Here is a 15391-nt window from a genome sequence, read left to right as displayed (position 1 = left end):
CTTGGCAGCTTACTTTCCTGCCTACCTTTGTGTCATCAGCAAATTTAGCTACCATTCAGTCCTTTCATCCAAGTCATTATAAATAGTTGAGGCCCCAGCACTGATCCCTGTGGCACTCCATTAGTAACGGCTTGCCAACCCGAAAATGACCCATTTATCCCTACTCTCTGCTACCTGTTAGCTAACCAATCCTCTATCCATGCTAATATACTACTTCCTACACCATGAACTCTTATTTTGAGCACATCCAAGTATCTTTTTAAATGCAATGAAGGGTTCTTTCTCTATCACCTTTTTGGGCAGTGAGTTCCAGACCCCCACCGCCCTCTGGGTGAAAAAAAATTCTCCTCAAATCCTCTCTAATCCTTCTGCCAATTGCTTTAAATCTATGTCTGACCTGCTGAGTATTTCCAGCATTTTCTGTTTTTATTTCAGGTTTCCAGCATCCGCAGTATTTTGCTTTTGTTTAAATCTCTGTCCTCTGATTATTGACCAATCTGTTAACGGGAATGGATACTTGTTATCCAGTCTATCTATTTTTTATTCATTCATGCAATGTGGGCGCTGCTGGCTAGGCCAGCATTTATTGCCCATCCCTAATTGCACTTGAGTAGGTGGTGGTGAGCTGCCTTCTTGAACTGCTGCAGTTCATGTGGATTAGGTACACCCTCAGTGCTGTTAGGAAGGTTGTTCCAGGATTTTGACCCAGCGACCGTGAAGGAAAGGTGATATATTTCCAAGTCAGGATGGTATGTGGCTTGGAGGGTTCCCATGCATCTGCTAGCCTTGTCTTACAAGGTGGTAGAGGTCGTGAGTTTGGAAGGTACTGTCTAAGAAGCCTTGGTGCATTGCTGCAGTGCATTTTGTAGATGGTACACGCTGATGCCACTGTGCATCGGTGGTGAAGGGAGTGAATGTTTGTGGATGGGGTGCCAATCAAGCGGGCTGCTTTATCCTGGATGGTATCGAGCTTCTTGAGCGTTGCTGGAGCTGCACCCATCCAAGCAAGTGGAGAGTATTCTATCACACTCCTGGCTTGTGCCTTGTAGATGATAGACAGGCTTTGGAGCGTCAGGAGGTGAGTTACTTGCTGCAAGATTCCTAGCCTCTGACCTGCTCTTGTAGCCACGATATTTATATGGTTACTCCAGGATGTTGATAGTGGGGGATTCAGCAATCGTAATGCCATTGAATGTCAAGGGGGGGATGGTCATTGCCTTGCATTTAAGTGACAAGTAACATTCGCGCCACATATCGGCCCAAGCCTGGATATTGTCCAGGTCTTGCTGCATTTTTACACGGACTGCTTCAGTATCTTGGGAGTCGCGAATGGTGTTAAACATTGTGCAATCATCAGTGAACATCCCCACTTCTGACCTTATGATTGAAGGAAGGTCATTGTTGAATCAGCGGGAGATGGTTGGGCCTAGGTCCCTCATAATTTTATATGCCTCAATGAAATCTCCCTTCAGCCTCCTCTGTTCCAAATAAAACAACCCAAGCCTAGCCAGTCTATCCCCATAGCTAAAATTCTCCATTTCTGGCAACAACCTGATAGATCATCTCTCTATCCTCTCTAGTGTGATCACATCCTTCATACAATCTGATGAGCAGAATTTATGCTGAACTTCAGCTGCGGTCTAAATAGTGTTTTATACAGTTCTTGCATAACCTCCCTGCCCTTATACTCTGTGCCTTGGCCAAGAAAGGAATGTATCCCTATTGTCTTCTTAACCACCTCATGTACCTGCCCTGGTACCTTCAGAGATCTGTGGATATGCACTTCAAGGTCCCTCTGTTCTGCATTTCTCATTATCCTACCATTTATTGTATATTCCCTTGCCTTGTTTGCCTTCCTGAAATGCATTACCTCACACTTCTCTGGATTGAATTTCATTTGCTAGTTTTCTGCCCACCTGACTAGTCCATAACTACACTAAGTGTAACTGTGCTATAATCACTACCATTAAAATACTTTCCCACTGATTCCCCTTCCATCTGCCCAGCTTCCTTCCCTAAAAGTAACTTTGAGGTCCTACTTTTAAAATTCTTTTTAGCTCCCTAAAACCTGCCTGCAGGACTTCATTCCTCTTTCTACCTAAGTCATTGGTACCAGTCATGGACCGTGACCTCTGGCTGTTCATCCTCCCCCTTCAGAATGTCCTTCAGCTGCTCAGTGACATCCTTGACCCTGACATAAGACAGGCAACATACCATCCTGGAGTTAGTCTGCAACTGCAGAAGCACCAGTATGTTCCCCAACTACTGAATCCCCTGTTGCTGTTGCTTTCCTGACTCCCACCCACCCCTTCTCCCTCCCCACCCCCACACAGTTGAACCATCCACATTGTTGTGGCCTTGGCTCTGGCTGTATTCCCAAGAGCAACCATCACTCTCACCAGTGTTCAGAACTGAATACCGAACTTAACTTAATTTAGATCTTCTGTAATTTCTGAATTCAAGGAGAGGAATGTGGCACAATGAATTGCAAAAGGTTTGGGATAGAGATATACTTATCTGGGTGTGGATGTGTGTGGCGGGGGATGGTGGAGGTTCTTTTGGAATTGATAGAGCAGAGCATGATGATATCCAAGCTTGGAGGTTGAAGGAATGCATCATTTTGGGAGGGAGTTTTGGGAAACCAGGGGAATCAAAGGGCAATGGCTATCCAATGTAGAATACCCTACTTAGTGTTTGCGATGCCTTTCTTATGCCAAGTTTTAAACCTGTTGGAAGATGGAATTTGCCAGATGGTTGAAAAGGCCAGGCATACCCTGGGTTGTCTTAGTGGATTTTTTACTTTCTTTTTTAAAAAAACAGGTGGCCATGGTTTTTGGGACCTAAAGTGGTGGCGTAGGATTGCTGCGCATAGTTCCACAGAGTTACAGTGCAGCCTTTGCTGGAAAGTGTTGGGACAAAGAAGGAATCCAGTAGTTTTAAGAATTTAAAACCAGATCTGCAGAATTATCAAATGTCACAGCACGGTGACAAATTGAACTAAAGCTCTGTCTCTCAAAGGCTTGACTTTAACCTATTCAGGGTCATTTGCTATCCTTCGAGACAGAGTGCTCAAGTTTGTGGGGTTGGGAGCAACATTCCCGTTTTTTTTGCACGGCCACGCATGCACGGTAACTTAAAGGGGACAACTTGTGCTTGGCCTGTGCACAAAATGTTTGTTTTGTTTTGGAAATAAAATTAAACATTAGGCTGAATTTTGAGGCGTGGTACAGGTCCCAACATCGGGTCTGGTAGTGGGTGCTGCTTCCACTTGGGTGGGGATTGGCCAGTTGCATGCAATCTTCCGGCAGCCAGCCAATTAACAGTGGGGAAGCGCAGGGGTCAAGCGCTGAGAGTAGGAAGGCCGGATTGGGAGATGGCATCATGTGCTGGTGCCACATTTAAAGAGCTGCCAGCACTACATGTAATGGGGACTGCCTGGAAACCTGCAGTCAGATTGGCAGAAGGAAGACCCCAGGTGGCTCCACAGTTCAGCTTTCCTCCAGGCTGCAAGGGTAAGGTGGAATGTCCTCTTCCCCAGCAATGGCAGGAGGGGACCAGTTCTTCTGATCAAGCAGACGTGGACAGAGATTGCACCGGATGACAGCAGCTGTGGGGCCACTTCCCCACCTCCTCCCGAACCTCGATAAAGTGCCGCAAGCGCATTAATGACCTTGTTCAGTCTGCCAAGGTACGTACTCCATACCCCTTTTCCCTTCGCATGTGGCAATGCGAGAGGGTGCGTTTGGTGGAGAGGGAGTGCCCACCCAGTTGGTGGCAATGGGATCAGACTGTAGCATATGCTGTCAGAGGCATGGCTATATCTCGGTGAGAGGCACCCGGCTGTCATTGCTGACCCCCACAAGGTCCCTCGAGTGGCTGCATGTAGGAGCCATTCATATGCCCCCATCATGGACTGCTGGGCTGCCAACAGCATAGGCATTGTGCTTGTCTCCATGGGGAGGCTAACAGTGTTCATCTTTGTTCTTGCAGGAAAAGACAGTCCATAATTTAAAGCAACGGGCTAAGGCGGTTGGAGGCATTGCATGCCTGTCCATCCTGATCCCCATGGAGGACGAGGCCTTAGAGCTGGCAGGGTAGTACGGCAGCCAATCCATCGTTGATGGCAAAACAAGACTGTCAGCCCAAGAGAGTGAGTGGCCCAGCACAGGGGCACAAGGGTGAATCTGGCGCACACAAGGCATAATACTCATATGTCCACTCGTTGACACAAGGAGCTCCACAATAGGCATAGTTGGAATGCCACGATGCAAAGCCCATGGTCCTTCAATCTGTCTGTGTTCTCATGCAGGTCCAGCTAAAGAGCAGAGAGCTGGAGAAACTGGGGGACATCTGGCTGCCTCTGAGGAGGAGGGAGCCTCAGAGGTTGTTTCGTCACATCATTCCCTCGCACCCTTCACCAACATAGATAATCTCCTGTCGATGGGTTTGCATCTGCAAGGCACAAGTCAGGAGTGTGATGGAATACTCTTCACTTGCCTGGATGGGTGCAGCTCCAACAACACTAAAGAAGCTCGATGCCATCCAGGCCAAAGCAGCTCACTTGATTTGCACCCCATCCACCACCTTCAACTTTCATTCCCTTCACTACTGGCTCACAGTGGCAGCAGTGTGTACCATCTACAAGATGCACTGCAGAAACTCACCAAGGCTTCTTTGACAGCACCTTCCAAACCTGTGACCTCTACCACCCTGAAGGACAAGGGCAGTAAATGCATGGGAACACCACCACCTGCAAGTTCCTCTCCAAGCCACACACCATCCTGAGTTGGAACTATATCGCCACTCCTTCATCATTGTTAGGCTAAAATCCTGGAACTCCCTTCCTAACAGCACTGTTGATGTACCTACACCCCAAGGACTGCAGCAATTCAAGAAGGCAGCTCACCACCACTTTCTCCAGGGCATTTGGGGATGGGCAATAAATGCTGGCCTAGCCAGCGATGCCCACATCCCATGAACAAATTTTAAAAAAAACCTCTGATTTGGGGACGCAATCTGGTGAACATTGCACAGACGTACAGTACTGTACATTGCACAGTGGCGCAGTAGGGTGGCACAGTGGCGCAGTAGGGCGGCGCAGTGATTAGCACCGCAGCCTCACAGCTCCAGGGACCCGGGTTCAATTCTGGGTACTGCCTGTGTGGAGTTTGCAAGTTCTCCCTGTGTCTGCGTGGGTTTCCTCCAGGTGCTCCGGTTTCCTCCTACAGCCAAAGGACTTGCAGGTTGATCGGTAAATTGGCCATTATAAAATTGCCCCTAGTATAGATAGGTGGTAGGGGAATATAGGGACAGGTAGAAATATGGGATTCGTGTAGGATTAGTATAAATGGGTGGTTAATGGTCGGCACAGACTCGGTGGGCCGAAGGGCCTGTTTCAGTGCTGTATCTCTAAAACTAAAAAAAAACTAAAACTAAAAACGTGCCCGAGCAGTTGACAGAGGCTGTGACAACCGAGGCCACTGATGGTTGGAGGACTGTGGGAAGTCAGGGCGATGCTGAGCCTCAGGCTGATGACGAGACTCTGGAATATTCGGCAACACTGCAATGTGAAATAAGGGAACCTCTGACGGAGCTTCCAGAGGCTCTGCGCAGACAATGAAGGAGTCCATCCAGATCTTGAGTGCTGCCATGCCTTTGACATATCCACATTTGGTTTCCTCCATCGAGAGATTGGCGGCTCTCGTGGAGAGCCAGCTGCAGCAGACCAGTCAGTGGATCTTGGAGATGCGTGCAGGCCAGCCTATCGTCGCCACCTCTATGAGCTCTATGCAGCAGTGGCAAAGCGAGAGGGGGACGAGGCGCCTCGAGTCTCTGCCAGGTCCTCATACCTCTCAGGACAGCAAAGAGGTACAAGTATGCCTTGCGAGGGAAGAGGAGTGGCTACCTTCCACATCTGGGGGCTCCTCTCGGGGGCACTGTTAGTGTAGTCAGTGGCTCCTCAGCCTTTCTGCCAGTTATGCCAGCACCTCAAGTAGCCACGATGACAGAGAAGGGTCCTGCACCTCAGCATACCAGGGCAGTCCAGGCTTCAGGCAGTCAGAGAATGACCGCCAAGTTCATCCCAAGCCACAGGGCATCAAGGTCAGCAGCCTGCCTCCACCTCAACTGACAGTGCAGGGGGAGAACCACATAGGAGCACACGTAGGAAATTTAAGAAGAGCACCTAGCTGCACTTAGGGTTCACAGGTGAAGAGAGTATCAAAATGTTAACCGTTGGGTACCTTGCGCATGTTAATGCATTGTTGTTTTTCTCAGTACATCTTTTTCAATTTTTGCTGCCCTTTGGGACTTCAGTTATGCGCTGGCGCTCTCATGGTCATGACGGTGCATGCCATTAATGCTTCACCCTTGCCACTGTACAATGTGCGCCTGGGCACCGGATTAGTAAATGAAAGAGGCAACAGCAGGGCTGCAGAAAGGTGATGCTTTATTGGTATGAATCCAACAGAGTGTAAGGGTCACATGAAGTGCCTGTGTATCAACGTGTCCGGAGCATCCCTTGCTTGTGCATCTCATTGCACCTTGCCTGTGGTCCCTTGGGTCCCTCATCTTTCATCACTTGGTCAGCAGTCCTCATCGTAGGAGCAGGCATCGCGATCCACGAGATCCTTTGTTCAGTGCCAACACCCTTTACAGCCCCAGGTTGTACAGAACATAGCAGATCACCACGATACTTGCTGGGGCATACTGAAGGGCTGCACCAAATCGATCAAGGTACCTGAATCACATCTTCGGAAACCCATGGCCTGCTCGATGGTCGCTCGGGTTGCCCCTTGTCAGGTGTTGTACCTCTCCTCTGCATCTGTGCGTGAGTGCCTAACAGACGTAAGTAGCCATGTCCTCTAGAACACATCCCTGAAGGGGCGCAGGGGGCCAGATAAACCGTGGCACCTGGGACTGCTTTAGTATGTAGGCATCATGGCTGCTTCCCAGGAGCACACACCTGAAGGATCTCCCTGTGGTGGTCACAGATTGGATGTACATTGAGCGAGTGGAAGCTCTTCCTGCTGATGAAGTCTGACTGGTCTGTGGGAACCTTTGATGGCCACGTGTGCAGTTGATGACACCCTGCATCTGGGGAAATCTAGTAATGTCTCTGAACCCAATGGCTCTTTCAACTTGCTTGTCTGGTTCGATATGAAAATGCACATACTCACTGCCCCTTTTGAAAAGGGCATTGGTCACCACCTTGATGCATTGATGCGCCGTGACTTGCGAGATCTCACACTTATCTCCAGTGGTTCCCTGGAAAGATCCAGAGGCATAGAAATTCAACACCATGGTGACCTTCAGCACCGCTGGCATTGGGTGGCCACAAACTCCCATGGGGCTCAGCTTGTCATGCAACAGGGCACAGAAATCAGCAACTGCCTACCTGGAGAGGCGCAGTCTTCAGAGGCACTGCTACTTGGAAATTTGCAGCTAGTTGAGCCTTGGATGGTAGACCATCTCTGGAGGGTAGCCTCTTCTAAGCATAAGAGAGATTGTTGATCCCCCATTGCCTGTGCCAGGACCTCCCTTCCCTCTGCTGCTGCTGCTCCTTAAAGGGAGCCCTGGGTGAATGAGGCCTATGGCAGGTGGCCTGTCTCAGTATGCAAGGCCTTTTATGCAAAAAGCCCACCAACCCCCCTCCCACTCCACTTTTCCCCCACCTGTTTCTTCTGCTCAAGTGCCATTGCCCCGATGGCACTCTGGCAACATGCCCCTGTAGTGCTGCCACCTTATCCTCCTCTCCTGACTTCATTTGCTGTTGCCCTCGCTGCTTCACCCTCCCTGGCACGCCATGCTGGCTTTCTTGATGGCTGCTGGAAAGAGCCAACACAGAGCTCCCATTTGTTCACAACCTCCTTTTACCGGGTGAGGCTCTGAAGCCTTGTGGTTCCCGTGCACCATTTGTAAAATTCTTCTCAATTGGCCAATTAATTGTCTTCGTCAGCTTCCCGCCGCTTCCATGCACGAGTGTCCTCCCGCCATGTCGGCCACCGTCAATAAAATGTGGAAACAATGTCGAACTTCTGGTCCAATGGCTTCCATCCCGATTTTACACTCCACACCTCCAAGTCCATCCCTAAGGGCCTGGAAAATTCCAGCCATTGTCAAGTCCTTGGCAGTCCTAACCATACTAGTCCAGTTTGATCCCTATTCTTATAAAGGAGTGAGGAGATTGAGATGTAGCGAAAAGGATTAGAAAGTGATTTCTATTTTTCCATTGGATTTATTGTGGGGAATAGTTTAAAATAATTGATAGAATTATGCAGCTTCAAGTTCCCTAATAATTGAGATATGTTGTGTACTTAGTAAATTCTTTTACTTTCCTGGACAGATCCACAAGAAGAAACCCAACCTGTAGATGTTCTACCCTCTTCCCCCACTGCTGAATCTCGTGGCATGTTGTCAACAATTTCTAATGTTGTTCAAAGCACAGTAAGTGACATGAAACATCCTGATTGGCATGGGAAGCCCACATTATGGTTTTCATGCAAGATTTATTTTCTTCAATCAATTTCTAGTCTGGCTTCATTTTTAAAAACTTTTTAAAGTGGATTAACGTGCATACGTAGTATTTTTCAAACCCATCTGTAAAAAGGGGAAACATACTAAACACATCAGCCAATACTAGCTTCCACCTATCCTGAGCTTTGGCATTGCCCATTGTTCTGGAAAGGGTCCAATAATGTAAGAGGGTTTATAATTAGCAGCGGTATGATGGATATGTTTGAAATAGGTGATGGTGTATGTGGTGTGATGTAGTGTGGAATAATAAATAAATTGTAAAAATGGTGAATATTGCTTCCTGTTTTTTCTGTTTAGGGGAAGACTGTGATCACAGGTGGCTTGGATGCACTGGAATTTATTGGCAAGAAGACCATGAACGTCCTTGCAGAAAGTGACCCTGGATTCAAGAAAACAAAGATATTAATACATCGAACAGCCACTTTGTCCCAGGTATTGAGAATGCACCTCACAATAATTGCATTTTAAAAAACTGCAGTACCATTTTTGCACAGTGTTAAATAACTTAACTTTTTTTTAATGGTCTCATCAGGGCACTTACAGCCACTTCAGAAACATGTCCTTATTTTGGTACCCGTGTATAAGTTTGTATGAATTGATGACTTCATAAATTAGGATGCTGAGTAGTATTTGGCACCAATGTGCTGTGCCACACAATAACGAAACAAGCTTAAGTGCCTGCAGTGTTTCCTTTGTTGAGCTCCACAATTACTCAGAGCCAGTAGATGGAGTATCACACACCTACTGGTGGCCTTTTCAGAACATCAATGAAGAATAAAAGCAAGTCACCTCCAGCTGTAATCTTGGCTATTGGTGTAACATGATGTAATAACACCAGGAAAGAGGAGAAAAATGAGGAAGAAAAGGTAATGTTGCCCTCATTTTAAAAAGACAATGATGTGGTTTATTTGAATGTGCACATGTTAGCTGCAGTAGACAGCATTTTTCTCCTAATTTCACAGTATCCAATTTAATGGGGCCTTCAAATGATGCCACACTATAAACTAGTGGCTGCTGTCCACCCCCTGCCATTACTACATATTTAAATGTTATTTTGGAATCTCAACTTCACCAGATAGAATATTTAAACTGAACAGATTCTCATTTAAACTGTTTAAAAACTGCGAAAAAAGGAGTAGGCCATTTAGTCCTCCGTGCCTGTTGCATCATTTAATGAGATGGTGGCTGATCTGCAACCTAACTCCAGATATCTGCCTTTTCCCCGTATCCAGTAATACCTTGGGCTAACAAAAATCTATCAATCTCAGTTTTGAAATTAATGATTGATCTAGGATCAATTGCCATTTGCAGAAGAGACTTCCAAACACCTACCATCCCTTATGTGTAGAAGTGTTTAATAATTTCACTCCTGAAAGGTCTGGCTTCAGTTTTTAGGCTATGCCACCTAGTTCTAGGCACCCAACTAGCGGAAATAATTTTTCTCCATTTACACGTCCGCATACCCAAGGACCTTCTGTATGGTGAGTTAGCTGGGCCCAGATGACCAGTGGGATGACCAAAGCTCCACTTCAAGGATGTTTGCAAGCATGACATGAAGGCCCTAAATGTCAACTATCGCATCTGGACTAGCTGGTGAAAGAGGGAAATGGTAGCACATCCTGTGGACTGGTGTGCACTACGATGATGAGCAGCTGATATCGCAGCTTGGCAACATGCACCAACGACAAAAACAACAACTCACAGCGTCACTTGGCAGCTTCATGTGCAGCATTTGTGAACCTGTCTCTTGAGGATTGGCTTTCACAGCCATCAGCAAAGGTGCACCAAGAAGACACATTCACCCTAAATGGATTGTTTGCTGCGTGTCTTTCGTAGATGGAAGGATGTCGACCACATTTATCCTATCTGTTCCCCTTAATAGCTTGAAAAGTTTGATCAAATCAAAAGAAGACTTGCATTTATTTAGCATTTTTCGTGACCACTGGATGTCCCAAAGTGCTTTTCAGCCCGTGAAGTACTTTTTGAAGTGTAGTCGCTGTTGTAATGTAGGAAACACAGTGGCCAATTTGTGCACAGCAAACTCCCTCAGACAGCAATATGATCATGACCAGATAATCTCTTTTTGTGATGTTGATTGAGGGATAAATATTGACTAGGACACCGGGGATAACACCCTGCTTTTCTTTGAAATAATGCCATGTGATCTTTTGCGACCACCTGAGAGGGCAGACAGGCCTCAGTTTAATGTCTCCTCTGGAAGACGGCACTTCCAACTCCCTTAGTACTGCACCCCTCAACCTTCTAAATTACAGGGCATATAATCCTAGTTTGTGTAATCTCTCCTCGTAATTTAATGAAAGAGCAGTTTTTAAAAAATTGCCCTATATATTTGCATATATTGCTCTTTTTATTTGTTTTTAGACCTATTTGACTACTTGATGATGCAGGATAAACCTCATAAAGGGTGTTTTTTTTTACAAGACTCGGCACAGTACTGCAGTATAGCTTATGCATGCTTCTCTTAAACGTTTGCCATGAATCTGATATGTACCTGAGAGGGACAAATATGTTCTGTTATTCTTGATAGTTGATTGTTGAGAGAACTGTAAAAATTGTGACAGTTAACTTGCCATGGGTTTGTCAAGCAGCTGAATCTTTCCTGCTCACTTTTGGTACATATGATTAAAGCTCATCAGTTCCCAATTGAGAAATGTTATGAGACTTAGTAGCGAGGGATTAACAGAGTATTAATGTCAGATTACAAAGGAGTCCAATGTTTTTCTCAGTACAAGAATAGAAACAGGGCTAGTGTCAGACCATAGTAAGGCTCATTCATTATGATTTCAATAACTATTAAAATGGATTACTTTATCCGTCAAGATTTTCATTCCACGATATGAGCATTGGGCTCAGGAGACCGCATTCAACACTGCAGTGGCAATTCAATTATGCATTTTTCATAGCAACCTCAAAAATGTTATGGTGTGGATATCTCTGAATCTAGTTACACCACAACATGATGAGATGTGCACATGTCACTATATCAGTGCAGACCACTTCATTCATATCTGTAGTATATTGTTCAAACACCTAGTATTATGATGAGATCTAACTCATAATATATTTAATTTTCCAAATAGATGTTAAGAGAAGCAAAAGAAAAAGAGAAGCAACGACTTTCTCACCAAATTACTGTAGAGAAGACTGCTCACTATGAGATGTTGTTTGATGACTTTCAAGGTCTTCCTCATTTGGAAGCTTTGGAAATTCTGTCCAATGAGAGTGAGATTAAAGTGAGTATTGAAAAGTTTCTCTCATTGTTCTATTCTCTCTGTTTTTTTGGGGGCTTTCTCTCTCTCCCCCACATCTCCCTCTCCCCCACATCTCCCTCTCCCCCCCTCTCTCTCATTCTTTAGCCTCAGCTATTTACAATCTATATTAATGGCCTTGGGGAGTAATACATCCAAGTTTGCTGACGATACAAAGCTAGATGGAACAGCAAGCTGTGAGGAGGGCACAAAGAGGCTGCAAAGAGATATAGACAGGTTGAGTGAGCAATAAGGAGAATGCTATCCTTTATTACGAGAGGAAATGAAAATAAAAGTAAGGATGTTATGCTTCAGTTATGCAGGGCATTGGTGAGACCACATCTTGAATACAGTGTGCAGTTTTGGTCTCCTTATTTAAGGAAGGATGTGAATGCATTGGAGGCAGTTCAGAGGAGGTTTACTAGATTGATACCTGGAATGAGCAGGTTGTCTTGGGACGAATGATTGGACAGACTGGGCTTGTTTTCACTGGAGTTTAGAAGAGTGAGGGGAGACTTGATTGAAGTATAGAAGGTCTTGACAGGATGAATGTGGAGGGGATGTTTCCTGTTGTGGGTGAGTCCAGAACTAGGGCACACCGTTTTAAAATTAGGGATCGCCTTTTTAGGACAGAGACGAGCAGATATTTTTTCTCTGAGGGTTGTATGACTTTGGAATTCTCTGCCTCAGAAGGTGGTGGAGGCGGGGTCATTGAATATTTTTAAGGTTGAAAGTAGATCAATTCTTGTTTGGCAAGGGAATCAAAAATTATCAGGGGAGATGAGAGTGTGGAGTTCAAGACACAAACCAATCAACCATGGTCTTATTAAATGGCGGAGCATGCTCGACAGGCTGAATGGCTTACTTCTGCTCCTAATTCATAAGGTCGTATGGTATGGTTGTATAGATGAAGTATAATGTGGGGAAATGTGAGGTTATTCAATTTGGTAGGAAGGATAATAAAGCCGAATATCCTTTAAATGGTGAAAAACACAAGAACACAAGAAATAGGAACAGCAGTGGACCATATGGCCCATCAAGCCTGCTCCGCCATTCAGTATGCTCATGGCTGATCTTGGGCTTCAATTCCACTTTCCTGCCCACTCCCCAGATCCCTTGATTCCCTGCGAGCCCCAAAATCTATCTATCCGAGCCTTAAATCTTTTCAATGATGGAGCATCCACAACCCTCTGGGTAGAGAATTCCAAAGATTCACAACCCTTTGAGTGAAGTAATTTCTCCTCATCCCAGTCCTGAATGATTGATCCCTTATGCTGAGACTGTGTCCCTGTGTTCTAGATTCCCTGACCAGTGGGAACAATCTCTCAGCTTCTACCCTGTCAAGCCCTTTCAGAATCTTGTATGTCTCAATTAGATTGCCTCTCATTCTTCTAAACTCCAAAGAATATAGGTCCAATTTACTCAGCCTCTTATCACAGGACAACACCCTCATCCCAGGGACCAATTTAGTAAATCTTTGCTGCACTGCCTCCAGTGCAAGTATATCCTTTCTTAAATGTGGAGACCAAAACTGCACACAGTATTCCAGGTGCGGTCTCACCAAATTTTAGTAAGACTTCTTTATTCCTGTACTCCAATCCCCTTGCAATAAAGGCCAGCATGCCATTTTCCCCCCTAATAGCCTTCTGCACCTGCATGTTAACTCTGTGCATTCCCTGTACGCATACCACCAAGTCTCTCTGAAAATCAACACTTACCAATTTCACACCTTTTTAAAAAAAAATTCTACTTTTCTATTTTTACAACCAAAGTGAACAACTTCACACTTCCCTACATTATACTCCATTTGCCATCTTGTTGTCCACTCACTTAACCTGTCTAGATCTCTTTTCAGCCTCTCTACATCCTCCCTGCAGCTTACCTTTCCACCGAGCTTTGTATCATCAGCAAACTTAGATATGTTACTCTCTGTCTCTTTATTCGAGTCATTAATATAGAGTGTAACTAGCTGAGGCCCCAGCACTAATCCTTGTAGCACTCCACTATTCCCTGCCTGCCAACTTCAAAATGCCCCATTTATGCCCACTCTCCTCTCCCTGTCTGTTAACCCCAACACCATGAGCCCTTATCTTGCCTATTCATCTTTTATGTGGCACCTTATCGAATGCCTTTTGAAAATCCAGGTATACTACATCTACTGGTTCCCCTTTATCTACCCTACTAGTTGCATCCTGAAAGATGTCCAATAAATTTGTCAAACAGGATCTCTCTTTAGTAAAACCATGCTGATTTGTTCTAATCATACTATGCTTTTCCAAGTGCAATGTTAAGACTTCCTTAATAATAGTTTCCAGCATCTTCCCCATGACATATGTTGGGCTAACTGGCCTGTAGTTCCCTGTTTTCTCTCTACCTCCTTTCTTGAAAAGCGGCATTACATTTGCCAGCTTCCAATCTGACGGGACCATTCCTGAGTCTAAGGAATTCTGGAAAATCATAGCCAGTGCATCCACTATCTCTGCAGCTATCTCTTTTAGAACCTTAGGATGTAGGCCATCTGGTCCTGGGGACTTGTCAGATTTTAGCCCCTCAAGTTTCTCCAATACATTTTCTCGGCTAATATAATATCCCTAATTTCCTCACTCTTTTTAGCCCCTAGGTTACTGCCTATTTCTGGTATGAAACTTGTGTCTTCTACTGCGAAGACAGACACAAAATATTTGTTCAGTGTTATGTTTAGAGAGATTTAGGTGTCCCCATACAAGACACACAAAGTTAGCATGCAGGTACAGTAAGCAATTAGGAAGGCAAATGGCATGTTGGCCTTTACTGCAAAGGGGACTGGAGTACAGGAATAAGGAAGTCTTGCTAAAATTGTGCAGTGTTTTGGTGACATCATACCTGGATACTATGGACAGTTTTGGTCTCCTTATCTAAGGAAGGATATACTTGCCTTTGAGGTGGTACAGCGAAGGTTCACTAGAGTGATTGCTGGGATGAGAGGGTTGTCCTATGATGGGTTAAGTAGATTGGCCCTATACTCTCTGGAGTTTAGGAGAGAAAGGTGATCTCATTGAGACATAAGATTCTCAGGGGGCTTGACAAGGTAGATGCTGAGAGATTGTTTCTCACGATGAGTTTAAAACTAGGGGACATAGTCTCAAGGTAAGGGGCTGATCATGTACAACTCAGATGAAGAGGAATTTCTTTACAGAAGGTTGTGAATTTTTGGAATTCTCTACCCTAGAGTACTGTCGATGATCATTTATTGAGTATGTTCAAAGCTGAGAGAGAGATAAAGCTTTTTGGACTCTGGGGAATGGAGGGATATGGGGATCAGATGAGAAAGTGGTATTGAGGTCAAAGATCAGTCATGTTGCTATTGAATGGCAGAACAGGCTCAAGGTGCCATATGGCCTACTCATGCTTCTATTTCTTGTGTAATGTTTATTCTTTGGATTATGTTGCCAATGTCTGTTATGAGTAAATTGGGCATGGGAATTTGTGACAACAGTGATATTTCTCTCCTTGTATTAGTTTTAATATCTCTAAAGACCAATACAGTGAGCCCAGCTAAACGCCAAAACACTTCTTTGTAAGGGTCCAAATTGTTTGCTGGCAGAACA

At 45.2% G+C, this 15391-nt stretch overlaps 1 protein-coding gene across 2 annotated transcripts in view; it reads left to right on the top strand.

Moving 5' to 3' along the window:
* The window catches only part of fam114a1 (family with sequence similarity 114 member A1), a 50940-nt gene that overhangs the window by 15898 nt on the left and 19651 nt on the right, over positions 1–15391 (top strand). For both annotated transcript variants that reach the window (XM_068036837.1, XM_068036848.1), the window contains exons 5-7: positions 8345–8445; positions 8833–8967; positions 11637–11789. In XM_068036837.1, coding sequence (XP_067892938.1) covers positions 8345–8445; positions 8833–8967; positions 11637–11789 — 389 coding nt within the window. The remainder of the gene's footprint in view (positions 1–8344; positions 8446–8832; positions 8968–11636; positions 11790–15391) is intronic.

Source organism: Heterodontus francisci, chromosome 1 (genome assembly GCF_036365525.1).
Source record: "Heterodontus francisci isolate sHetFra1 chromosome 1, sHetFra1.hap1, whole genome shotgun sequence".
Classification (NCBI taxonomy): Eukaryota; Metazoa; Chordata; class Chondrichthyes; order Heterodontiformes; family Heterodontidae; genus Heterodontus; species Heterodontus francisci.
The sequence above is the reverse complement of the archived record's forward strand: the minus strand, read 5'-3'. Positions and strand labels throughout refer to the sequence as shown.